General features: G+C 54.6%; 1 protein-coding gene across 6 annotated transcripts; it reads right to left on the reverse strand.

Moving 5' to 3' along the window:
* On the reverse strand, positions 1-24,529 carry C1QTNF1 (C1q and TNF related 1). Of its 6 annotated transcripts, none has more exons than XM_061389829.1 (4): positions 23,295-23,376; positions 6,387-6,549; positions 2,788-2,927; positions 1-2,217 (listed from the first exon to the last, which is right to left on the reverse strand). In XM_061389829.1, exons 2-4 carry the CDS (start codon positions 6,533-6,535, stop codon positions 1,667-1,669), a joined length of 840 nt encoding a protein of 279 aa, XP_061245813.1. In that variant the 5' UTR covers positions 6,536-6,549; positions 23,295-23,376; the 3' UTR covers positions 1-1,666. The 6 variants fall into 6 exon arrangements, with proteins under 6 accessions (XP_061245813.1, XP_061245814.1, XP_061245815.1 ...); XM_061389830.1 differs by having other exon boundaries at positions 6,387-6,552; positions 23,295-23,372; XM_061389831.1 differs by lacking the exon at positions 23,295-23,376 and adding an exon at positions 21,866-22,185.
* Positions 24,530-24,661: the final 132 nt, after the last annotated feature.

Genomic DNA, 24,661 nt, shown 5'->3' on the forward strand with positions numbered 1-24,661 from the left:
TGCTGAAACACACAATTCCGAGTTTAATGTTTTCTGGAAGAGCACCGAGGCAGCACAAAGCAGCAGGTGGGCACCCTGCTCACCAGCAGAAACAGAAACAGTTTTTAAAGTCTGACCAGCAGAGGGAGGGATGTAGGGACCCCAGACCCCACAGCCAGGCCCGGCGAGGGCAGAGGGATCGGTCAAGACTGGGCATTACCAGATCGTGAGCAGGAGGCCTCCTTTTGGGCCTAAGGCCCAAGCAGGCAGGGTGACCCCGGCCCTGGGGGTTGATGTAGGGAAGTGGGGGAGGGCTGCCTGGCCAAAGTCAGCCAAGAACTAGAGCACCAATCCAGGCAGCGCCCCCACACCCCGCTCAGAGCAGAGGCTCTGACACCGGTGGTGGGGACACACCCTCTTTCAGAGGCTAAGCTGTGCAGGAGCTCTGGAGACAGGCAGTGGGGAGCCTTCCAGTCCCTTCGAACTCTCCCCTGCTCTGGGGCCCAGGAAAGCACCCCCCTGCATGGTCTTAGGCTGATGGTCAAAGAGGTTCCACGGGAGGGTCCTGGCAGGCTGAATGCTGAACCCTCTGGGGTGTAGGATTATGAGAGGGTGTATGAGCAGGTTTTATTGACAATATTGTGCAACCATGAGAGCTGCTACAAAACCAAAGACCCTTGAGCCTTCCCTAGCTGACCCATTGGAGAAGAGGGACAGAAAGCCTGTGCCAGGGTGGCAGGCGTGGAAGCCCTGCCCAGGATGCCAGGGTGGGGTGTGGGGGGTGCTGGTGAACACAGCCACGCAAGGATGCGTGGCTTGTCTGGGTTGTACTGACCTTTGCTGCTCAGAGAACCACCTGCTGCCAGAAGCCCACGGTTTCTAGTAGACTGAACAGCAGACTATTCCCCCAGTAAAAGGCCAAAGCCGAGGGCGTGGCTGCCCCTCTGAGGAGCTGACACTTGCCGCCCAGTTCAAACCCCCTCACTGTTGTGGCTCAGAAAGACCAGCTGAGCCCCTGGGCGAGGCCACAGGAATGTCCACAGGATGTGGACATCAGTCCAGCTGTCCCCCAAGAAGGTTTGTATGTGGCCTAAAATATTAAGCCAGTAGTTTCCTCTCTAGTGGATACTCTCGGCATCCACTTTAGATCTTGTCTTACCAGGAGGCTTCCGCTGCCTAAAGCAGAGACGGCCCTCCTGGGAGCCAGCGGGACCGGCGGAAGACAAAAATAACAACTGCCTCCCTCTCTTTTCATGGTTTACTTTGCTCCTTTCACAACCTTTAGAACTGGCTTTATTATTCCCAGCAACTGGAGCAAGGGTGGCTTGCTCTGGGACACCCTGGTGCGTCGTTGTCGTGGGGCACATCGGGGGAGGGTCTCACTCAAGGACGTGTACACAGCGGGGAACTCCCATAGCACACCCACCTGGTGATTGCACGTGCGGACACAGCAAGGCTTGGGACCACCCAGCCAACGTTGCTTCCCGCTCCCGTGAGGGGCGTCATGTCGAATGCCAAAGCAGGGTGGCATGGGGGGCCTGGGAAACCCGGGTGCAGGAGGGGCTGACCAGGAGTGGATGAGGGAGGTTCCAGATGGTGGGGGGTGGGGTGGGGAAGGTCCAGCGGGGCAGGGCGGGGCACAGGGAGAAGGGGAGGTGAGCCTGTGGCGATGGAGGCTGGCAGGTGGCTAGGGCTCGTTGGCCGGCTTGACCAGGTAGCCGCTGAAGGTGATGTAGGTGTCAAACTCGTCGCTGAAGATGGCGTTCTCCCGCTCGCCCTTGAAGAGGCGCACCCACACCTCGTCCTGGTCCCGCAGCTCCAGCATCAGACTCTGACTCTGCATGATACTGCGGTCGCTCACCTGCGCGTACAGGATCACCACCTCCTCTGCGTTCTTCATGATGTGCAGGTACGTCTCCTTCTGGTTCCAGGTGTGCACGTTGAGGCTGAAGAAGTAGATGCCGGGCACGTAGCAGTAGAATTTCCCCGTGAACATGTTGAAGTGGCTGTAGAGGTTCACGAACTCCGTGTCGAAGATCACCGTCTGGTAGTAGTCGTTGCTGTGCAGGGGCTTCTTCCGGCCCACGGAGAAGGCGGCGTAGTGGTTCTTGCAGCGGTCCCCGGGGGCCCCCATGGACCCTTTCTGCCCTTTAGGTCCTGTGTGGCCCCTGGCACCCACGGACCCTGTTTTGCCATATTTGCCTTGCAAGCCCCGGTCTCCCCGGTCGCCCTTCTCACCTAAACAGGACGGGAAAACACGGTGTCAAGCAATCTCAAGGATTCTTTTCTTTTCATCCAGAAGCAATCAAAATTTTTTTTTCTTCCTTCTGGAAAATCCCTGCAACGTAAAGCATTTATCCAAAAGCAACAGGAGCTGGGCCAGGCCCATGGCTCTCTCGAAGCAGATGAACAGCAGACACAGGGCCCCGGGGATGTAGGACCCGGGCCGTTTGGCTTCCCGACTCTGTTGTGCCGGGCTGTGCAAGGTGATGTGCTGCTCGCAGGACCGTGACCCTGAGGCTTTCGGTGCAAATGCAGGAGGGGTGAGACCCAGAGCTGCCCTGAGGCTTCTTCTCCCGTGGTCCTGTCCCCAACCTTTCCTCTTGGAAGGGGACCAGAGCCTCAGAAACAGAATTCCTTCCTCCCCCCAGATGACAGCATGCTTCTGCTCAGTGCCCCAAGGGAGCCATCTGCCCCTGCCCCTCCTCCTCCCTAAGTCTATCTTCTGCCCCGCCGTCCGATCAGGACAGGGCAGCGCCCTCTCTGCTCCCCAGGGGAAGGTGCCCTCGGCTGGTCTCTGTGCCTGACCTTTCAGGATGGTGATGTTGATCTGCGGCACCGGGATGGCCTGGTACACGGGAGTACCAGGGTCACAGCAGCGGAGGCACCGAGAAGCAGGGGCTTCCTCGTCCTGCCTGGGGCCGTATTTTTCATGCTCTTCTTCATCTCTAAGGGGTAAAGACATCACTGTAAAAGCCAGGAACTCTCAGAGCCAGAACTCTTCTCTGTCTTCTGCTAGAGAGTCTGGGCTACCTGACTCGCCTGCTCTCAACTCAGATGTCTGCATTCTTGCTGTGCTCTGTGCTCAGTTGTGTCGACTCTTTGCGACCCCATGGACTGTAGCCCGCCAGGCTCCTCTGTCTGTGAAAGCCCCCAGGCAAGAATACTAAAGTGGCTTGCCATTTCCTTCTCCAGGGGATCTTCCAGATGCAGGGATTGAACCTGCGTCTCTTGCGTCTCCTGCATTGGCAGGCAGATTCTTTACTGTTAGCACCATCCAGGAAGCCACATCTTCCTCCCAGATGTGCTGCACTGGCTCTTGGTGAACTCTAAGGTCCTCAGTGAAGTTTCAGAAAGAGCCCCTGCCCTCCGTTAACTGTAGTGACCGTCACGGAAATAATGATAACAAAAACAGCAACAATTTGAGGGCCTGGCAAGATGGAGGCTCCATGGGAGAAATCTGGCACCTCTAGGAGGGGTCTCGGGAAGACATGACATGGCAGCCCTTGAATGAACATCCCCTTCACGTATCTAGGGCTTCCCTGGTGGCTTGGACTGTACAGAATCTGCCTGCAATGCGGGAGACCTGGGTTCGACCCCTGAGTTGGAAAGATCCCCTGGAGAAGGGAAAGGCTACCCACTCCAGTATTCTGGCCTGAAGAATTCCATGGACTCTATAGTCCATGGGGTCGCAAAGAGTCAGACACAACTGAGCAAATTTCACTTCATTTCACTTCACTTAACTTGGAACTCTGACCTCCAGGATTCTGGAAGACACTATGTTAAGCTGACTTGTTTGCAAATGAGAGGGCTCAGCCAGACGTTGTGGGATTCCTGGGAACTGCAGCAGCTGGAGACTCTACGGTCCTGTTTACAACCTGACGTTTGGAAAGGGGCTCCTGAGGATCCCGGGGAGCAGCAGCTCCACGCTGCCACCTCCCGGCGTCACACTGCACTGCACCGTGCTCTCTGCTTGCAGCTGTTCGGTTGTGACAGCACCATCTTGGAGGTGGCACAGTCCTCTCATCAAAGGGTCAGCCCCTTGTTTTACTCCGCTCCTATTTTCAAATCACAGACAATCCAGGAAAAGGATTTCTATGCCCTAAACTCAGCCACCTACAAGCTCTAGGGGCTTCCCTCATGGCTCAGTGGTAAATAATCCATCTGCCAATGCAGGAGACTCAGGTTCTCCTGGGGAAGATCCCCCGGAGTAGGAAATGGCAACCCACGCCTATGGTATTCAATACCGAAAAAACAGTATTCTTGCCTGGGAAATCCCATGGACAGAGGAGTCTGGCGGGCTTCAGTCCATGTGGGGGCGCAAAAGAGTTGGACACAACTTACCAACTAAACAAGTCCTAGACCCTCAGAGGAAACCCTGCCCCCACCTCCCAGCAGAAGTCTCCACAAAGATTCCATGAGCCCCACATATAAGAAGTGTCCCAAATTGACAGCCCTTCACTTCTGCTTGTCCCTAGAGTCTTCTCTTTCCAAACCCTGTCCCCAGCAGCAGCAGCAGCATGACCAGCATGACCAGAATGGGACCCTCAGCCTCATTACAGATGCTTCTCTGCTCCATTCGGAGAATCATGCAGTCCTGAGGGGTCAGCCCAGTCCACCAACAAAGTACTTCCAGGACCTGGGCCCTTGGCTCTCCTCACTTCTGGGACCACTGGCATTTTGAATGCTCTCCTGGAATTCATCTCTTTCTTGCCAGTTTATTCCCCTGGGCAGAATTCTTTCTAGAACACCATGAAATGCAAATCTCTCCACAACTCCCCTATAGATGAAGCTCCAGAGAGATCCTTCCCCACCAGGCTCATCCCATCCTCCCAGCCTCTAACCTCCAACACTGGCTCCCACTACTCAAAAGACCCACTAGCTTTACACAGTCAGACACTGGAAAGGTTGCCCTTCACACGTGTTGCCCTGGCTGCCAGGCAGCTTCCCCTGCTTCTGTGCCTGGGATGCTCCCCCAGTGACCTTCAAGACCCAGTCACTTCTCCACCTAACTTTCCCCCACCCTCCACATCCACCTTGTGGACACACTTGTACTGCAGAGCCAGCCTCACTGAAGTGGGTCGTGCGTGTCTGTCCCCCGACAGCCTTGGAGTTCCTGGAGCCCAGAGACTGTGTCATCGATGTGTATGTCGGATGGCCAGCTCAGTAGCAGCACTTGATTAATGTTCGTTAAATGAAAAGAAGGAGGAAGAGGAAGGGGAGGAGAAGAAAAGACAAAGGTCAAGAATGCTGTTGTGTGTGTGAAAGGGCGAGTCACTCAGTCGTGTCCGACTCTGCGACCCCATGGACTGTAGTCTGCTTCTGTCCATGGAACTCTACAGCAAGAATACTGGAGTGGGGGGCCATTCCCTTCTCTAGGGGATCTTCCCAACCTATGGATGGAACCTGGGTCTCCTGCATTGCAGGCAGAGTCTTTATAAGTCTGAGCCAGCAGAAAGGCCCAAGAATGATGTTCCTTTGCCCCAGACCTATGCAATTCCAATATACTCCAAGACAGCCCAAAGCCTTGAGTATCAAGTCAGCCCAAAGTTGACTAGTGAAAAGTGCTGATAAAACTCAAAGCCAGCACTGGGTGTCTAGGACCTCTTGTTTGATGAACAACATTTCCATCAGTAATCCTAAGCGTTTTATGTATCCCTACAAAATATCCCAAAGATCCTAGAGTCTGTGTATCACTGAAGGCATATGTATATGAAGTGAAGTGAAGTGACAGTCGCTCAGTCATGTCTGACTCTTTTACGGACTATACAGTCCACAGAATTCTCCAGGCCAGTACTGTACTGGGTAGCCTTTCTCTTCTCCAGGGGATCTTCCCAACCCAGGGATCGAACCTAGGTCTCCCACATTGCAGGCGATTCTTTACCAATTGAGCTATCAGGTATATGAAGACAATGCCATGAGGAAGAAATTCATAACTTTTCAAGGAAAGCCGCCACTTCCCGTGTCAGTCTTCACCCATTGTCCCCCACCTGGTAATGTGATCAGACAGCAGGGTGGTGGAGATGCACTCTCGGTCTAGCAGCGTCCCTGCCTTCTACTTCCAGGTGGTGCTTAGAGCTCTAATAGATACTCTCAAAGGACAGGCGAGAATGCAAAGAAACCAAAGGCTGGGGTCGGGGGGTGGCATGTTCTTTTTTAAGGATGTGACTGCAGAACCTCAGGCAGACCCATATTCCTCTGGGGCTGGAATGAGGCTGGGTTACTACCCACAGTTGCAGACAACACGCCCAGGTCACTGAAAGGAGAAATGCTGCCTCCGTCCCCCAGCTCCTCAGCCTCAGCCTCTGCCCCTTCTCTGGCCGTCAACAGCACTCGGGGGCGCCCGGACTCGGCCCTTATCCCCACCACTGAGCCGGAGCTCCGGCACCCACACCCGATGGCCTCACCTCTCAGCGTGGTCCATCGGCGGCTCCCTGGTCCCCTCCTGCTCCTGCTGTTCCTGCTGCCCATGGGGCACTCGGCCCAGCACCAGACCACAGGCGAAGGCCAGCAGCAGACAGCACGCCAGCGCGAGTCTCAGCCCGCGGGAGCCCATCTTCCCGCAGAGCCCTGCTGGGGAGACACACGGAGGATGTGGGCTGGAAGAGCCCCACGGGGAGAACAAGCCCACGGAGTTCGCCCCAGCCACTACTCTGGGAGGCGCTTCGCTGCCGCTCCTCCTGGGAGGGTGATCATACACTCACACGCTCAACACATTCACATACCTAGCTACACACTCCCACACACACACACAAACCCCAGTGCATGTTCATGCACATACACACGGGCCCACACACACACGTACTCACACCCTCTCTCACACAGACAATACGCACTCATGCACAAATACACTCCACACACACTCAAGACAGTACACTTAAACACACTCAAATCCATACTCTTGTGTTCATACTTGCACACTCAACACACTCGTGTATACTCCCATGCACTCACACGTGTGCACACTCAGGCACACATGCATGCCCACCCCCAACATGCACTCTCTCAGCACACTCACAAACTTAATATGCACAGACTCGCACATTCCACCCTGGAGCACCCGGCTGCCTGTGGCCGCCGAGCTCTGCCCAGCACCCCCATGCCTCCTAGGAAGGAGACCCCTCAACCCTGAGCTCTGAAGATGATTGTGTCTTGACCGTGTTAGGACAATGAGCAAAATCTGGAATGAATTTGGGGGTCCACTGTGCAGTGAGTCTGCCCCAGCCAGCACCGTGGGGGCCGGTGTGCAGGAAGGTGTCAAGTTGCTGTCTGGCCACCAGGTGGCCCACCAGTAAGTGTCCTTGAGCATCTGATGTGGGGGTGGGGGGCGAGTCTGCCCAGCCCCAGAGGGCACTTATTGTCACTGAAGCCAGCTCCATGTCTCTCCAAAAAGCTCTGGACAGGACCCTCTTCGTCCAGGATTGAGATAGTCCTTCTAGAAAGAGCTGACCACTGGGGTGGTTCTCAGTGAGCCCACTAAGGGGCAGTGCTTGAGCTTAAAACAGACACAACATCTCACCTGTTTCTCACTGTCAGTTACCACCCTGGCTAACCCGGGCCAGCCATGGGGTTTACACGCCTGTGGAGTCAGGAGTCACGTGCACCTCGGCTATTTCTGGTGGCTGGAAAACCTCCCATCATGGAAGGGAAGACGGTGGTCAATCCCAACCCATTTTGTTCACCAAAACATACAATTTAACATGGAAAGTGCTGACGAGGACACTAAATTGGACCCTCTGGACTGCACAGCGAAAGGGCTGAAGCTGGGGGAGTAAGAACACCTACTCCCCTTCTCAGCCAGGCTGGAGCTGGGAACCAGGCCTCATGGGGGACGAACAAAGCATCAAAGCAAGGAAACAGCCTCAGAAGGTCCTGTCTGATTTTCTGATTTTTCTTTAACTCCTCTTTTCATGTCTAAGGGGAACGAAAATACTGAGAGCGAGTTCTGTTTTTCTTGGTAATCGTCTATCCAGGTGAATGCTCCCTTCACGTGTCTTGGGCCTCCGTGGACGTACTTCACCTCCCCTGGTTCAGAGACCTCACAGCCCCGGAGGGCACGACCCTCTCATTGTGCTGACTCTCAGCTTCGTTCTTTCTTCTGTGTGTTAGTGGGCTTGCTGTTTTAGCTCTGAAGACAGAATGCTCTGGCCCTGGAGCCCCATGCCAGGTCAGGAAAACCTGGGGGAAGCAGAGGACCAGCACCCAGAGCCAAGGGAGCTGAGGCTCCCAGTGGGTCCTCGGAGACATGAGACGGAGCCAGGAAGGCTGGCCTCCGCAGGAACCCCACCCCCAAGCCCCCAACCCACACTTCCACCACCTCTTCAATTCTCTGCATACCCCCATCCCCTGCAGTGGATTAGCTGGGCCCGCCACCTCCACATTCTCTACCTGCCAAGAGTCAGGGCCCAGAGACCTTCCCAATTACCTAGAAACTGGTTGGAACCAGTGCCCCCACTCAAAACGTTCACGACCTCACCTCCATTTCACAAAAAAAGTTTGTACTTATAAGTGTAATTCGTAAAACGCATATTAAAAGAATCTCTCCTGGACTTTCCTGGTGCCCCAGTGGTGAAGACTCCACCCGCCAATGCAGGGGACACGGGTTCAATCCCTGGTCCAGGAAGATTCCGCTTGCGGCAGGGCAATTAAGCCCGTGCACCACAACACTGAGCCTGTACACTGCAGCTACTGAAGCCCACATGCCTTCGAGCCCATGCTCCACTGACAACTGCCCCAGGCCCGGTGCTGGGGATCACTAGAGCATTTCCATTCATCCATACAACCCTGTGGGTTTGGGTTCCTTCTGAGATTACTTCCTCATTAATAGGTTTTACCTTATCAAAGGCCTCAGATGGACCTGCAGGGAATCCTTTAAGGAGACAATATTCATTCATTATTATACCAAATTTACCAGTGAAGAACGGCTTCCCTGGTGACTCACATGGTAAAGAATTTGCCTGCAATGCGGGAGACCTGGGTTCAATCCCTGAGTTGGGAACATCCCCTGCAGAAGGGTATGGCAACCCACTCCAGTATTCTATCCTGGAGAATCCCCATGGACAGAGGAGCCTGGCGGGGTCCTCTGGGGTCCATGGGGTCACCAAGAGTCGGACACAACTGAGTAACTAAGCACCAGTGAGGAAAAAATGACATTGAAAAGTTGATTAGCCTAAGGCTGTCCAATTTATAAGCCGTGGGGGCTGGATTTGAATTCAACAGGCTGCCTTCTGATCACATCAAAATCCTACCCAAGACCCATCCAGGTGTTTCATATTCCTCCTGAAGGTCTCCCAGACCCTGGTGCACGCCTGTGTGCTAAGTCACTTCAGTTGTGTCTGACTCTGTGCAACCCCATGGACTGTAGCCCCCCAGGCTCCTCTGTCCATGGGGATTCTCCAAGCAAGAATATTGAAGTGGGTTGCCATGCCCTCCTCCAGGGGATTTTCCCGACCCAGGGGTCGAACCCATGTCTCTTATGTCTCCTGCATTGGCAGGTGGGTTCTTTACCACTAGTGCCACCAGGAAAGCCCCCCAGATCCTCAACTGGAACCAATTCCCCGTGCTCTTTGCTGTTTGTGCTTCTCATATTGTCTCATTCTGCAAAGAGTTTTTCTTGGCCGGGAAGTTTCTGCACCGCAGACCCGTGACCTCCTCTGGGCCTGGGACATGGTCTTGTTCATCTTGGGCCCGCCAAGCATCCTGCAGCACCCTCTGCTCAACAAATATTTGTCAGATTGAATTCTCCAAATTTGTTTATTGCCCTATTTCTGTATTTCCTCTGTTTTTCCTTGGCGCCTTGATAATTACTCTCGTTTTCCTCTTCAATGCCAAACTTGCATCACTTGAAAGGAAAAGAGATTTTCCTTTCTTTAAACATCTTTTCCCCCCAGAATCCAAAGTAATATACAATTCATTTGGGGAAAGTTGGAAAATAACAGCAAGAGGAAGGAAGGAGTTATCTTGGATTCCTTTGCCCCCAGGGTCCCTCAGTCTGGGCACCGAGGACATCTGGGGCTGGATCAGCCTTTGTCGTGGGGTAGAGGGAGGGGGAGGGGCTGTCCTGTGCTTTGCAGGATGTTTAGCAGCATCCCTAGACTCCACCCGCTCGATGTCATCAGCATAGCCCTACCCCCAGTTGTGACAGCCGAAAACCGTCTCCAGACTTTGCCACGTGTCCCCCAGAAGGCAGAAATCCTCCCAGTTGAGAATCAGTCCTCCACCCCCAATGGAAGCACCCTTCTGCACCTTGGTATGTCTCTTTCGAAGTCTAGAAAGGGAATTTTTCTGTACCTGGGTCAGAAGAGACGGAGACCAGGATGCAGCCCGTGAAGGGGTGGTGATATCGGCGGGGGTGGAGCCGTGATGGCCCGGCAGTGTCGGAGGCGCCAGGCGGACTGAGAGAGGTCAGCAGAGGCTGGAGGTTCTCCTCAAGGACCTCCTCTTTGGAGCCAAGGCAAACCCAGATTGAAACCTTTCCCTCTTCGCAACTATCTTCAGAACCATTTCCCCAAGTCCCACAGCAAAGTCAGCATCATGACTATGATCATTTTAATCACTTTGGGGCAAAAAAACAGTGTTGCCCAACTTACAACCAAACTTGGCTCTGGCCCACTTTAGTGATTTCCAGTGAAACAAAGTCCCCTGCAACAGAGGGGGTGTGGAGCCCAGAAAGGTGACTCAGGAGAACGTGCTGTGCTCAGCGAGGCAGGTCTGGGAAGCGACCCCCAGGACGGCTCGGCCAGGGATGTGTAACCCTTCTGAATCTGGTCCTGCGTGGTCCAGTCTCCTGGCTGCCTTGCGGTCAAGGCGTCTGAGGTCGATTCCAACATGACTCAAGTTCTGGACTTGCCCATCCCAAACCCTGCAAGACACTCAGTTGCCAGATTCCATGGCAATTCCATGAACATCTTTTTCTACCACTCACTCCCTCCAGGACCTGTGGCTCCTCTTCTCCTCTCCCTCAACCCTCCCCATCACCCTGCAGCTTAACCTCCTCCCCTCTTCCAACAGTAGGTGGGAGGGGAAAAGGAGGAATTGGGTCAATGGCAGGGTCTGGAGGAAGACAGGAAGTGTGAGAACACTTCCTGGTTAATTATTTTTATCTTCCAGAGCCCCAGAATGGATGTGTGGTGAATCCTTTAAGGAGAGGATTTTCATATACAAGTCTAAGTTTCTTTGTATCTGTTCAAAAACCGGTCCCAGCACTTTGGGGGGCCCGCCCACTTCCAGGGTGTCAGCCAGCATTCTGATAGTGAACTCCCAGCCCTCAGGCTACACATATTTGCCTTGTGGCCACACCCAGCTCAGTGCCCTTGGACAAAAGCATTTTATAACCATGGTTTTCCCTCTTCCCTGATCATCATCGGGTAACCAGCTGCTCTGAGAGGGGAGAGAAACCCGGGATCTCCCTGGATTAGAAGGAATTTAGAAGACAAGTCCAAATGGCCTATGTAGCTCAGGAATTGCCTCTCAGCAGAAAACTGAACACAGCCAAGGTTTCCTGGATGCCGGTGATGCGCACAGCATCAGGCAAGAGCTTGGGAGGCAGGGATGCCACTGCAGATTATAAACACCCCATAACCTCAAGGCGATTACCAGCCAGTGAAGGAGACAGCTCAAGGCAAAAACGGCAGATGTTGACTCAAAACGAGACATTCTGGAGGCTTCCTGGGTGGCTCAGTGGTAAAGAATCCGCCTGCCAATGTAGGAAACACGGGTTCAATCCCTGATCCAGGAAGACCCCCCGTGCCGCAGGGCAATGAAGCCCATGCACCACAACTATTGAGCCATGTGCTCTAGAGCCTGGGAGCCAGAGCTACTGAGCCACGCGCCGCAGCTACTGAAGCCCGCGGGCCCTAGAGCCGGTGCTCTGCTACAACAGGGGCCAGGCAATGAGAAGCCCACGCGCCACAGCTAGAGACTAGCCGCCGTTCTCCGCAACTAGAGAAAAGCCCACTCAGCGACGAAGAGCCAGCACAGCCAAAACGAAACAAACTAGAAATTTAAAAAAGATATTCATCTACAAAAAAAAAAAGGAGAGAGACATTCTAGGCCTGTGCTGTGCCCTGCAGTAGCCACCAGCCACCTGTGGCTATTTCATTTTAAACCAATTACAATTAAAGAACATTCTAAGGACTTCCCTGGCGGTCCAGTGGTGAAGACTCCACACTTCCATAGCAGGGGGCACGGATTTGATATCTGCTTGGGGAACTAAGACCCCGCATGCTGCATGGCACGGCCAAAAAGATAAAATAAAGGAAAGATCATTCTAAATTCTGTTCCCAGTCACACTAGGCGCATTCCAGGGTCTCAATGGCTACAGGGAGCTGGGAGCTACCATACTGGAGGGCAGAGAACAGAACATTTCAATCACCGTAGAAAGCTCCACTGGGCAGCTCAGTCCTATTAACATGAAGTTGGGGGGTGGGGGAGTAGGAAGCATGAGCAAACAGTGGGCCAGAAATCTGGGAGTCATTTAGATGCCTTCCTCTCACATGCCCGCCACACTGAATCAGTCACCAACCCTCCTTAATATCTCCTGAAGGACTCTGCTCCTCTGTACCAGCTGACGCTTTCCAGGAGCTCTGGCCGGGCCCCAGACCTCAATTTACCCCCAAGACAAATATCTTCGTCTGGCTTTTCTAGGGCCTGGACATCAATCCCCAAATTTCATACACATCTCCCAAGAAAGCTGGGCCTAAGATAGGATGTCTTCCCACACCTAATGTCTTCTAGGTAAGAAGGCGACTTGACTCAGCATCCAATCAGAGCCTGTCTCAACCCAGCATCATCCATCCCTCAGCTCAGCAAGCAGCACATCTGCTCCTGCCCCCCTCTCCCCTCCCTGATGATCTCTCCACCAGAAAGGAAGCCCTGGGGCTGCCTCTCTGCTTCGACATCTGGCGGAAATTCTCCACTTGAGATGCTCAGAGCTCTCCAGCTGCTGCAAGAGGTCCCCTGGACTCAGATCCTGGGGTGCCCAGAAAGAAGAAAGCCCCATATTGGGGTGTCCCTCTGGCCCTGATGACCATCAGGATTGTCTAACACGTGGCATCTGCTTTCCTTCCCCAGAAGCCATTCGTCACACTCATTTTCCACTTAGCAGGCTCCTCCAGTGATGGGCAGGAGGGAGGCAGAGTGACATCCACTTGATAAATGACGTTTGCTCACCAAACCCAGGAACCCAATTCATATCTAATTTTCCCTTCTGTAATGGGGCAGCCCCAGCTGGTCTTGGGCCCTCTCTGGCTTCCTCCCAACACGCTAGAGGAAGCAGCAGTGGGGGATGGGGATCCTTTATTAAAGAAACTCCAGTCAGGTAAAGAATTAGCCTGCAAAGCAGGAGATGCAGGAGACACGGGTTCAATCCCTGGGTTAGGAAAATAACCCAGAGGAGGGCATGGCAATGTACTCAGTATTCTTTGTGTGTGTGTGTGTGTGTCTCCCTTTTAAAAAAAAAATTACTTATTTATTTAATTGGAGGCTAATTACTTTACAATCTCGTGGTGGTTTTTGCCATACATCGACATGAATCAGCCACATGTGTACATGTGTCTCCCCATCCTGAACCCCCCACCCACCTCCTTCCCTACCCCATCCTTCTGGGTTGTCCCAGAGCACAGGCTTTGACCCACTCAGTATTCTTGCCTGGAGAATCCCATGGACAGAAGAGGCTGGCGGGCTACAGTCCATGGGGTAGAAAAAAGCCAGATGCGACTGAGCACGCACGCATGCGCCGGTCAACTGGGGGTAAGCTGAGCCTTTCCCAAAAGATGAAGGCGTCCTGGTGCCCATCTCCCTCGCTGAATCTCTTTCTTCTCCTTTTTCCAAGAAGCTGTTCTCTGGTTTAGAGGAAGAGGGTTTATTTTCTTAAGGTTTGGGGGTTTATTTGTTCCCTCCAAAGCCCAAGGCCAGGGATGGCAATGAAGTCTTCCAGGGCTACTTGCTGATGAATAAGCGAGGGCTTCCTTTGCGCTGACTTGGGACCAAACAGCCAAGGTAAGACGGGCCAGGCCTCCTCCCCATCCTGAAACATCTCCATCCTCTCCTGGGGCAACTCTCTGTGCCTAGACCAGAAAGGGCTCACCTGGAGCTGAGAGCAGACACTGCCTAAATCTCTGCCCAGGCCCTGCAAACAAGGAGACCACGTGGGCCGCAGGCGGCGGGCCTTCGGGGGCACCTGGCCAGCCCAGCCTCCCCAGTGCAAACAAAGATTTCCTTGACTAGAGCCCTGTCCTTAGATCACCTCCCAGCTGTGAGGCCTCGGGCGGCAGGCTTGCCCCCGCTTTGAGAACCGTGCGAGAGAGAAGAGCCACTGACAGCTCGTGCTCGCCGGAGCCCACGCCGCAGGTGGCCTGGCCCCTGGCCCACTGCCCCGCAGCGGTGACACCCTCAGAGGGCTGACCGCCCCCAAGACGGAGGGTGGGAAGTAGCTGGGAATTCCACGGCCACCGCACTATCCCTTTTACAAGCAGCACAACCGTTTTCAATTTTCTGGGACCTGAAAATCACTGCCGTGTTTTACAGCCGTCTCCAGGGACGGGGCAGGGCGGGGGGAGTTTGGCAAAAGGTAGAACGTTGTCCCACATCTAGTGGCTTCTAAGTCAAGAGTGTAATTTAGCTCAGCATCCAACAGTCCCGCCGCCTCCCGATCCAGCCCAGACGGCTCTGGCTCTCATGTGCGCTGCAGAGCGCCTGCCGGAGATGACCACCCGCCTCTCCGCCCCTGCTCCGGCCCACCCTGTCTCCCAGTGATTACCCTGCGCAACCTCCCCTTTAGAAACAGGTGTTTTCCAGGCTGTGTCCTCAGCTCTCAGCCCCTCTCACTCCAAACGCTTTCTGCCCGTCTTTTCCTGTACGATGGCTTTAGCAGATGGGTCCTCGATCCTTGTCCCCAGCAGGCGTCCCTGACCACCAAGCTCTGGGCCTGTGCTCTCCACAACAGTAGTGTCTGGCCCCTGGGGCCAGATACATTAATGACAGCTAAACAAAGTGAAAATTTCCGTTCTCCGTCACTCAAGCACATCTTAAGTGGCTCCCCTCCTGGACAGCACAGCTGGGAGGACACGTCCATGGTTGCAAAGTCCTATTGGACAGCGCTGGTCCGGACCCAGGTGTCCAGCTGTCTTCAGACCAGGTCTCCTCAGTCTGTCGTAAGATGCTCGAGCCCCTTGTTAGCTTTCTGTCTTCTCTCTCAGCCCCCAGCAGCCCTGCTCCTACTCCTGCACGTACAGCTGTTCACACAGGGGCCGCAGGCTGGCACCTGGGAGACCCCTGGACCCCTGCTTCTCCCGCACCATCACCAGGCCTCCTGAAGGTCTTCTCTCCCCGTCTAGGCTGCCATCACCGCTTTTCTCTCAGCCCTGCATTTGTCTCGTCTCTCCTCTGCCTTCCAAACTGCTTGCCAGAGGCCACTTTCAAACCTGCACATCTGAATGCCACCCTTGGCCCCAAAGGCTTCCCACGAAAGTAAAGGAAATGTTTAAACTTCACCATCTATCTCCCGTCTCATCTCTGGCCCCTCATCCCCACCCCTGCACCTGTATCCTTCACGCCAGCCACCTAGAGCCACTGGAAGTCCCAACAGAAGTCACACCACGGTCTCATCCTCCATATCTTTCTCCTGCCACCTTCCCCGTTGCCGTGTCCTTCAGACCCCAGCCTGATGCCACCTCTTCCAGGAAGTTTCCTCCCCCAGCATCTGGCACAGAGCGGCTTTCTTGTCTGGTCCCCTCACAGGCCAGGAGGTCCTCACACACAGGTGATGCGTTTTTCACAAGCATCTCCAGGGTCTGGGGTCTGACTTTTAGTACTGACTGAATTCCGCACTCCCTTTCAGGCCTTCTCAAGTAGCAGAGCCATCGTCCAAAGAGGACTCAAGCCAGTGTGTTCAGCTCTGTCTCTAATTTGGAACGTGGGTGGTCTGCAGTAGGGGGAGAAGGGAAGTGGGGAGAGTGACCAAGGACACACTATTATGTGTCATCAGAATGCGGAATCCTCGTGTGACCAGGTAGCCGTCTTTGCCTCAAATGCTCCTCTTATCAGCACTCAAAGCCTTCTACTTCAAAAAAAAAGTTACGGGCTTCCCCGGTGGTCCAGCAGTCAAGAATCCACCTGCCAGTGCAGGAGACAAAGGTTCCGTCTCTGGTCCAGGAAGACCCCACATGCCATGGGGCAACTAAGCCTGTGCGCCCAGGTGCTGCAGCCACTGAAGCCGCGTTCCTAGAGCCCGTGCACCGCGAGAGGAGCCACCATGAGGAGAAGCCCCTGTACCTCAACGAAGAGCAGCCCCCACTCACCACAGCTAGGGAAAGCCCACGAGCAGCAACGAAGATCCAAAAAGAAAAAAATTTAAAAGAAAAATAAGAGTTGCAACCCACTGCCTCCATCAACCAAAGTTACAAACCACCTCCGAGATCCTGCAAAAGCTGTCTAATCAAATGACGGTACATCCACACAATGGAAAGCTAAAAACGAGGTGGTTGCTCAGGGCGACAAACTCAAGCGCCTTTAGCCATTGACCGTGGTCTGGGCTGTAATGTCATAGGGAGGGGTGGAGACTGCAACAACAAGGAAACACATGCTCCATTTAAAGGCATTTAAATAAACAAATCGGAGAAGGCAATGGCAACACACTCCAGTGTTCTTGCCTAGAGAATCCCAGGGACGGCGGAGCCTGGTGGGCTGCCATCTATGGGGTCGCACAGAGTTGGACACGACTGAAGTGACTTAGCAGCCAATAAACAAATAAATGATGCTGGGAGGTGGGCAACCTCAGCCAGCAGCACTAAGGACTGACCTCTGTCAACAGATGAGTATTTACGGGCATGAAAAGATGTTCATAAAATGCTGATGAGTTTAAAATGCAGGTTGAAAACAAATGTACATAAGAACACATCCACACACGCACATACAGTAACTGCAGAGACCCGAAGGCCACCCACCTGGCTGCTGACAGCAATTATCTCCGAGTGATGAAAATATGGATGTTTGCCATTTTCTTATTTTAGTATCTCTGGGGTTTTCCCCTATAATAGTCACATATTTTTTCACATTAAGTACACATTATTTTCCACTTAGAAAAATGACAAATAAGCCCCACTCTGGGGATTGAGAGAGCATTTTGTTTATTCTGAGGAATTTGAGTCTATTCGAGGGAGAGGAGAACGGGGGAGGGGCTTGGGGACACTGTGGCGAGTTTGGGGCTCAAGCCAGACTGTGTGGAATATAAATTGTCCTCGTGTTAAAGTCCCACGTTCTTTCGTAAGTGTGTGTTGAGTGTCTGCTGAGCACTGGGAAGAGGGCTGGGTTCTAGCAATGTGATGGAAAAAGAAGAAGACACAGTGCTCCGATCAGGCAGCAGAACCCTGGAGTTACCGTGGGTACTGGTTATGCGGGAGAAGGTGCCGGAGCGGGGCTAGAATCAGGCCAGCCGGAGAGAACACGTTCTCTAGAAGCAGGGGATTTGTTCTGCCTTTCACACACCAATCACTGGTGACTCGCTACTGAAGGAAGCTGCCTGCAGCCATCAAACAGGAGGAAATGGAGAAAAACCCATGAGCCCATTGTCAGGCATGGTCAGGCGCATTAATGGGCCCGTGAGCAGCCCTGTCCATTACCAGAGATTGCTTCTAACAAAGCTCTACCATGACCACTGGTTAACCACCTGCTACGTGCTGGGCTCTGGGCACATACCTTACGGAGGCTACTGCACTTGACCCCTACAGCCACTTCGATTTCTCCAAGGAACAAATGGGCTCAGAGTCAGGGAGTCACCGCTCAGGCCCTGCTGTGGCAGGTGCTACAGCTCAGGTGAGACCCAGGTGTGCCTGACAGCAGAGCTCCTGCTGCTGCGCCTCAAGGGCGCCTCCAGGAAGAAGCCAGGTAGGATGGGCTGGTTCTACCAAACCACGGTCCAGCGGGGGGGGCCCCACCTTCTGGGCAGGCATTCACTTGCTTAGCTCACTCGGTTACCGTGGGAACAGCAGCAGCAGCCCCGGGCCCTGCAGAAATTATCTCCCAGCTGAACCCTCGTGTCCATCCCTCCAGCAGATTGCTGAGGGCCTGTCCCAGGCCCAGCACCATGCAGGGCACTGGGGCATCCCTGATAACCGTCTCATCAAAGTGATGTGCTAAGATCTCTTGGGGTCGTATCTTAACACCCACTGCTGGAGCTGAACTCCTTTGGGTTTAGGCACAGAATCACCAGGAGCCCCCCTCACACCTCAGAATGGAAGGGCGTGGGGGCTGTGGCCCATTGAATGTACATGTTGAGGGCACTGCTCTTGCAGGGTAGAGAGCAGATGGTGCATGGGTGAGGTGTGGAGGGGAGGGAAGAGGGAAGCCCACAATTCACAGGGATGGTGAACGTCCCATGCCCTCTGATGCTCAGAAGCAAAGGGGTCTGAGGCTGAGTGCAGCTCGCAGAGGGGAATGGTGTAGAGAATTGACTTTGGGGGACTGCCCTGGCAGTCCAGTGGCTAAGACTCTGTGCTGCTAATGCCGGGGGTGCAGGTTCAATCCCTAGTCAGGGAGCTAGGATCCTGCATGCTGCATGGAGCAGCCAAAAGATAATAATAATAATCGACACTGTGGATGCACTGAGTGTGCCCTGTGTCTGCCTATCCCTCAGAGGTTGCCTGGGGTCAGGTGTGGGGGCCCCAGAGGAGAGGTCCCTGCAGAGAGGGAACCGGGAGAAGAATACAGTATCAGAAGGGAACAAAGTGGAAACGGCAGGCATTGAACTCTAGCACAGCTCCCCAGCTTCCCAGGCCTGGGTCTGCTTGTTCCATGGGATATTCTCAGGGTCTCTTTCTCATAGGTCTACACAGATTACAGTACCATGGGTCTTATTCTCGTGTGAAAGTGTGAGTTGCTTAGTCATGTCTGACTGTTTGCAACCCCATGGACTGTAGCCCACCAGGCTCCTCTGTTCATGGGATTCTCCAGGCAAGAAGACTGGAGTGGGTAGCCAGATCCTTCTCCAGGGGATCTTCCCAACCCAGGTCTCCCACATTGCAGGCAGATTCTACCACGTGAGCCACCAGGGAAGCCCCTTGTTCTCATAACTATATCTTAAATCGAGGGAGGAAGGGAACTTCCCCGGTGGTCCAGTGGTTAAGACTCTGCTCTTCCATTGCAGAGGGCATGGGTTTGATCCCTGGCCAAGGAACTAAGATACTGCATGATACACTGTGCAGCCAAAAAAAAAAAAAAAAAGGTGGTGGGGAGAAGTGGAAGGTGGGGGATAGATGTCCTGAATGCTGGAAAATCTGAGAGCCAGGGCTACTCTGAACCCCACCCAGATCCACCCATCTCTCACCAGAACTCACTTCAGACTCTTCACAAGCAGAAAGAGCCCAAGTGTTTCCGAGCACACCCCAGTCACCCACCCTGACCACCAGCCTCAGAACCTGCAGGCAGAGGGGCAGAGCCCAGCCCAACCAACGTCTGGCCTGCACCCGCCCGCAGCACCACCAGGGCTGGCAGCCTTCCCAGGCGAGGTCCTTTTCCTCTGCTAGTCCCCAGGGCAGAGGACGGCTGGTAACCAGATGTCCGCACTTGGGAGGGGGTGCAAGGGAGGCAAAGGGTTTGGGGCCTTCCCCCAAGTGGGGATCCACCAGTGGCCAACAGCAACATCTGACACAGCACAAGACGCCATGAACCTGGGGTCCACAGGCTCCCCACACCCCCCACGGCCCACCCCGCCTGTCTGCCTCCTTCCCATCCCGCATCCCTGCCCACAGTCTCCTGCTCTGCTCCATCTCATTTCAAGAAAATTTCAAACGAGCCAAGGAGATGGTCAGGCAGGGAAGTGGTCAGACATGGAGGAGCAAGCAGGCCCAAAGCTCTCCTGATGGCCATCCTGAATGAGACAGGAAGCCAGGACAGGACTATGCTTGTGCCGTCCACAGCTGGAGAGGGGTTCACTCCAAAGGCCTCTGCGCAGGCCAGGGACAGCTGGGTGGGCAGTGGGGGGCCTCCCACACCCATTCCGCTTTGAGCTCAGTCCTGGGAAGCAAGCATGGGAAGGATGAGTGGCTTCACAGGGTCTGGGAGTTGCTTCTGCCTCCAACTGCTCAGGCACTGCTCGGTTGCAACCTTGATGAGGACTCAGATAAAGATGCCCCCAAAGGTCTCAAGAGCTCCCACGCCTGCTCATGGCACCAAGCCGCTCTCCAAGAGGCAGGAAGACAAAGGTCAGAGGTCACAGGCCACAGTGGCAAAAGTTTCACCACGGGCTTGGGGAGGAAGGGAAGAGCCAGCGTGCCCACTTCTGCATGTCTGTAGTTAAGCACAGAACTGGTCCTGCCAGGCCGGGGATGCCCAGGCGGCGCCCCAGGGATCCCAAATCCTGGGACCCAGGGGACCGGCTCCCTGGGCTGCCCCGAGAGCACAGAAGGAAGCACCTGGTCAGGCTCTGATGGTCCTTTTCCAAATCCTTCTCACTGTGAGCAGGTGGTCCCTCGCATTGTGGGAGAGGTCAGTTCAAGGAGATGTCAAGAGTCCCATCCAGGAAGCTGCCCTGTCTCATTTGACTTTATGAGAAGGCAGATTTCAGCAGGTAAAAACAGGAAGAAAATAATTAGCCTTAGCACACGTGGTAGTTACACCACCAAGATGAAGTGTCCTGGGATGCCATTGGCCCCACTGAAGGTTGCTGGGCTCTCAGAGCGGGGGGACAAGGCTGCTTCCAAAACGGCCATTTCTCTCTCTAGTAGGTGAGCAGGCAGAGTTACCTTAAGTTGTCAGCAGAGTGTGGGGACCATAACAGAAGGGAAACTTTCTATTCTTCCTCTACTTTGCAAACTACCACCTCTCGCCTATGATCCTGGAGCCTCAGCCACCCCCAACTCCGGGAACAGGGACCCACACAAGGGTCCGGCCCCTGAAGACAAAAACCCAAAGACAAGCTCACGTCCAGTGAGGGCGCCCAGCAGCATGACTGTATCTATGAAATTCTTTTCATCTTTGTTTTGATGGGTAAAGTTCAATGCCAGAATATTTGGTTTATGAGTCATGCTAATTACAGCTGGGAAGGGGAGGTGGGTGGAGGGAAGGGAGCGAGGCACCAGGAAGAACAACAGAAAGAAGCATGTTCCAAAAGAATTATGCTGCGCTGGTTGCCCTGAATAGGGAGGTTACGTCCCAGGAATGAGGCGGGAGTTGCCTGCAGGCTTCCCGAGGCCATGTCGGCTTTCTCAGCTCCCACCTGCGAGCATGCCCCTCGCTGGCTGGCTGCACCTGCCCCAGACAGGCAGCGGTGTCCTCTGGCTGAAAGATGGACCATCCAAGGCCTCTGGCACCTGCATTTCTCTGTCTTCCTGACCCGCTGCTCACTTTGGCATCCCAAGAGACTCAAGATGAGAGAAGGAAGGGGGAGAGAGAGCCAGAAGAGAGGGCCAGGGTCCCTGGGAAGCAGAACCTGGCTGTCTTGGCCCCAAGGAACTTTCTCTTTGGGCAGCTGGGAAGTAGAAATCTGCAAACTTGAGAAGCTTGGGTTTTCCAGCCTCCGTTTGGAAAGCTGCACATCCTTGAGCAAGTCACATCCCTTCTGGGCACAGAGATGCAGGCCTCGCGTCCTCCACCTACTGCCTCTGGGCAAGCCACAGTCTCTCTGAGCTTATCAGGGATGACAGTGCCATTGGTAGAATTGTTGAGAATCAGCATTTGCTCATTGCTTACTGTGTGGGAATCACACAGATACACACACGCACGTGTACTGTCATCATTTATATTGCTACTACTATTGTTGGGTCATCCCTAAGCTCCTCTTACGCTCAGGTTAAGAAGGAGAGTGGAGAAGGAGGGCGGGAGAGGACAGCTCAACCCTCTGGTCCCCCATCTCCCCTTCACCTGTGTGTTTCAGTCCCCATCTCCCCTTCACCTGTGTGTTTCCAGCCTCTCTGGTCAGCAGGGACAGTGAGCAGGCCTTGTGGAGCATGTACTTCTTGCCCGGCCTCTCCCGGCAGCACACACAGTCAAGTGCCTCTATGTGTGACCTTGCACGTGGGGCTGTCCGCGTGCTTCCCTGAACTATAAAAAGCAAAGGCCCAGCAGCCTCTGAGGACCTCACATCCTCCCCCCAGGGACCCAGGATGTAGCTGGTGGTTGAGAAAACTCAGTTTCTCAGGACACTCCCCATTTTCAAAGCTTGGGAGGAGGAAACTCCTAGTGTGCCAAACTGCCTCCGTTCTTAGAAACCAAGTGAAAGAGAGAAGAGACAGGAACAAGTCACAGGGCGGGCCGCCCCCCTGAGTGGGTCAGCCTGAAGCACGCTGGGGTCCCACGGGAGACACAGCAGCTGTGCACGGCGAGGCCCAGGCTCACATGACATGTGTGCCCTGGACAGGTGGGCTCACACCTGTGCTATGGAGATGCCTGGCATTTCGTGCTGCACCGAGAGGCATGTGCCATCCAGAGGCTTAAGGGCAGCTCAGCGACTCCAGCCCCAACCAGGGCCACCTTCGTGATGCCGGCAGACCAGAGGGTCCCCGGGAAAGGGACACCATTTTTTCCTGTCCAGACTGGATCCCCTCCAGGAACACCAAAGCCATTAGATGCAGGGGCCAAAGTCAGCATTCCCTGTTCTGTGTGGGGTCCAAGTTGCCCACAGGCAAGGCTGGATCTCACATGATCCAGGAGATATTGGGGCAGGAGATACTGGGGCAGGAGCTCCCCACCAGGGATAGAGGGGGAACTTGGGTATCATTCCTTTCCTTTTCACACCGGGAGAAGAATGAAGCAATGTAAACACGCCACAAAAATCAAGGGAGGTCCAACCATTCCCAGGGGCTTCCCAGGTGGCTCAGTGGTAAAGAATCCGCCTGCCAATGCAAGACCACGCGGTTCGATCCGTCGGTGGCGAAGATCCCCTGGAGGAGGAAATGGCAACCCACTCCAGTATTTTTGCCTGGGAAATCCCATGGACAGAGGAGCTTAGCGGGCTACAGTCCATGGGGTCGCAAAGAGTCAGGCACCACTTAGGGACTAAAACAAACAAACAGAACCAGTCATTCCCAACAGCATCTGCCACGGAGCCTCCTGCTTCCTGGTCACAGATGGAGACCACGCCACGGCTCTCCGTGGCATCTCCACCAAGGCAGGCAGCAGCAGGAACCCGCACCGGACCCTTCCCGCAACTGGTCTCTCTGCCCCTTGGCAGCAAGTGCCCCCGACCCCTCCCACTATGCTCCTCGCCCGCTGCCCGCCCCAGTCAAGGTACCGATTCTCTGAGTATGCTGAAGACAGAAAAAGGAGCTCCGGGCCCCCCTACCCTCGCCCCGCACAAACACCCCGCCCACCAGGCCACCTACCGCCAACCACCGGCGTCCGGGAGCGAGCTGGCCGCCCGCGTTCTCCCCGCGGCCTCTCTTACAGCATCTCCCAGCGGCGGAGCCTCCTCCCGGCCAGGTCGAGGGAAGACCAGACTTGTCGAAGGAGAGAGCAAGCAGGAAGGAAAAAAAAAAAAAAAGTCCTCCGGAACAGAGGGCCCCGAAAGTTTGCGGGGGAGGGGGTGGGTGGGAGGGGAGGTGGTGCAGGCAACAGCCGACCCCTTCCCGGCACCTGGATCGCCTGGACTCGGAGGTCTCTTTGGCCAGAAGCGGAAACGCGGTTTCTCGAAAGTAGAGGAAGAGCTGAAGAAAGCGGGACAGACGTGTAAGGAGCAAATCCCGGCCAGATGTGAGCGGCCGCGGAGCCTCGAACGCTCCCAGCGCATTTTATCCAAACAGCAGCCGCCGAGGATTAACTGTGTGTGTGCCCGGGGGGGAGCGCCCGCGCCGCCCTCCTCCTGGCAACCCTAGGAGCCAGCAGGCTGGGGACTGGCCACTGGGGGTGGGGTTCTGAGGGTCTGGAAGTCCCTCCTGGTGTGGGGGGGCCGGGCGTCCAGGGACAAGGAGAGTTGGGAACTCCCAGAGTTGCTGGGCAGCAGGGGGCTAGGCTCCAAGGCTCTCAAGGGGCACTTGCAGCCACCCCACCCCCATCGGTTCCCAGATGGTGGCAGACCTGAGACATCCAGCTGGGGTGCCAGGGGCCTTGGACAGGTTTGAGGGAATCTGTGAACGCCCAAACAGAATGCAAAATTGCACATGTGCCTGTGTGTGTGCACACACGGGTGTTATTGGACGCTGACGGTCTAATGCTTTGATCAGATTCTTCGAGGAGGCTGTGATCCAAAGGTTAAGAACCCCGGCTGGGGGTGCAGACTTTCTGGGTGACATGTGAGCCAGGGTGGGGCCAGCAGGGACGTCAGCGTTTCTCAGTCTCTATCGGGCCTTTCATTCCTTGATATGAAAAACAGACATTTTCTCCATCTTATACAAAAGTTCTTTTGCAACAACATCCTTTGCCCCCCAACTCCTTCCCTGCATCCTGATAACTGCCCTGGGCTTCTCAAGAGCTGCCCCTGGTCAAGCTGGTCTCCATCCCCAAAGTCTGAGTCAGACCAGATAGTTCTAGCGTCTTATCATATCAAGAGAAGTAGAACGATCTGTCTTGAGAAACACAACTCTGTTGTGGCGATAAAATTTTGGGGGGAGGGATTTCTCCCCGTCTCCCACGGTCTCTCCAATCTGTCTGGATGTCCTCCCTGCACTTTTTGTTTTGTGGTCACTCCTCCCAGGACCTCTCCCACTGGCTCTACTCAGACAGGAGATGTAGAGGCAAGGATGATGGATTGGAG

This window comes from Bos javanicus, chromosome 19 (genome assembly GCF_032452875.1).
Source record: "Bos javanicus breed banteng chromosome 19, ARS-OSU_banteng_1.0, whole genome shotgun sequence".
NCBI classification, from domain to species: Eukaryota; Metazoa; Chordata; class Mammalia; order Artiodactyla; family Bovidae; genus Bos; species Bos javanicus.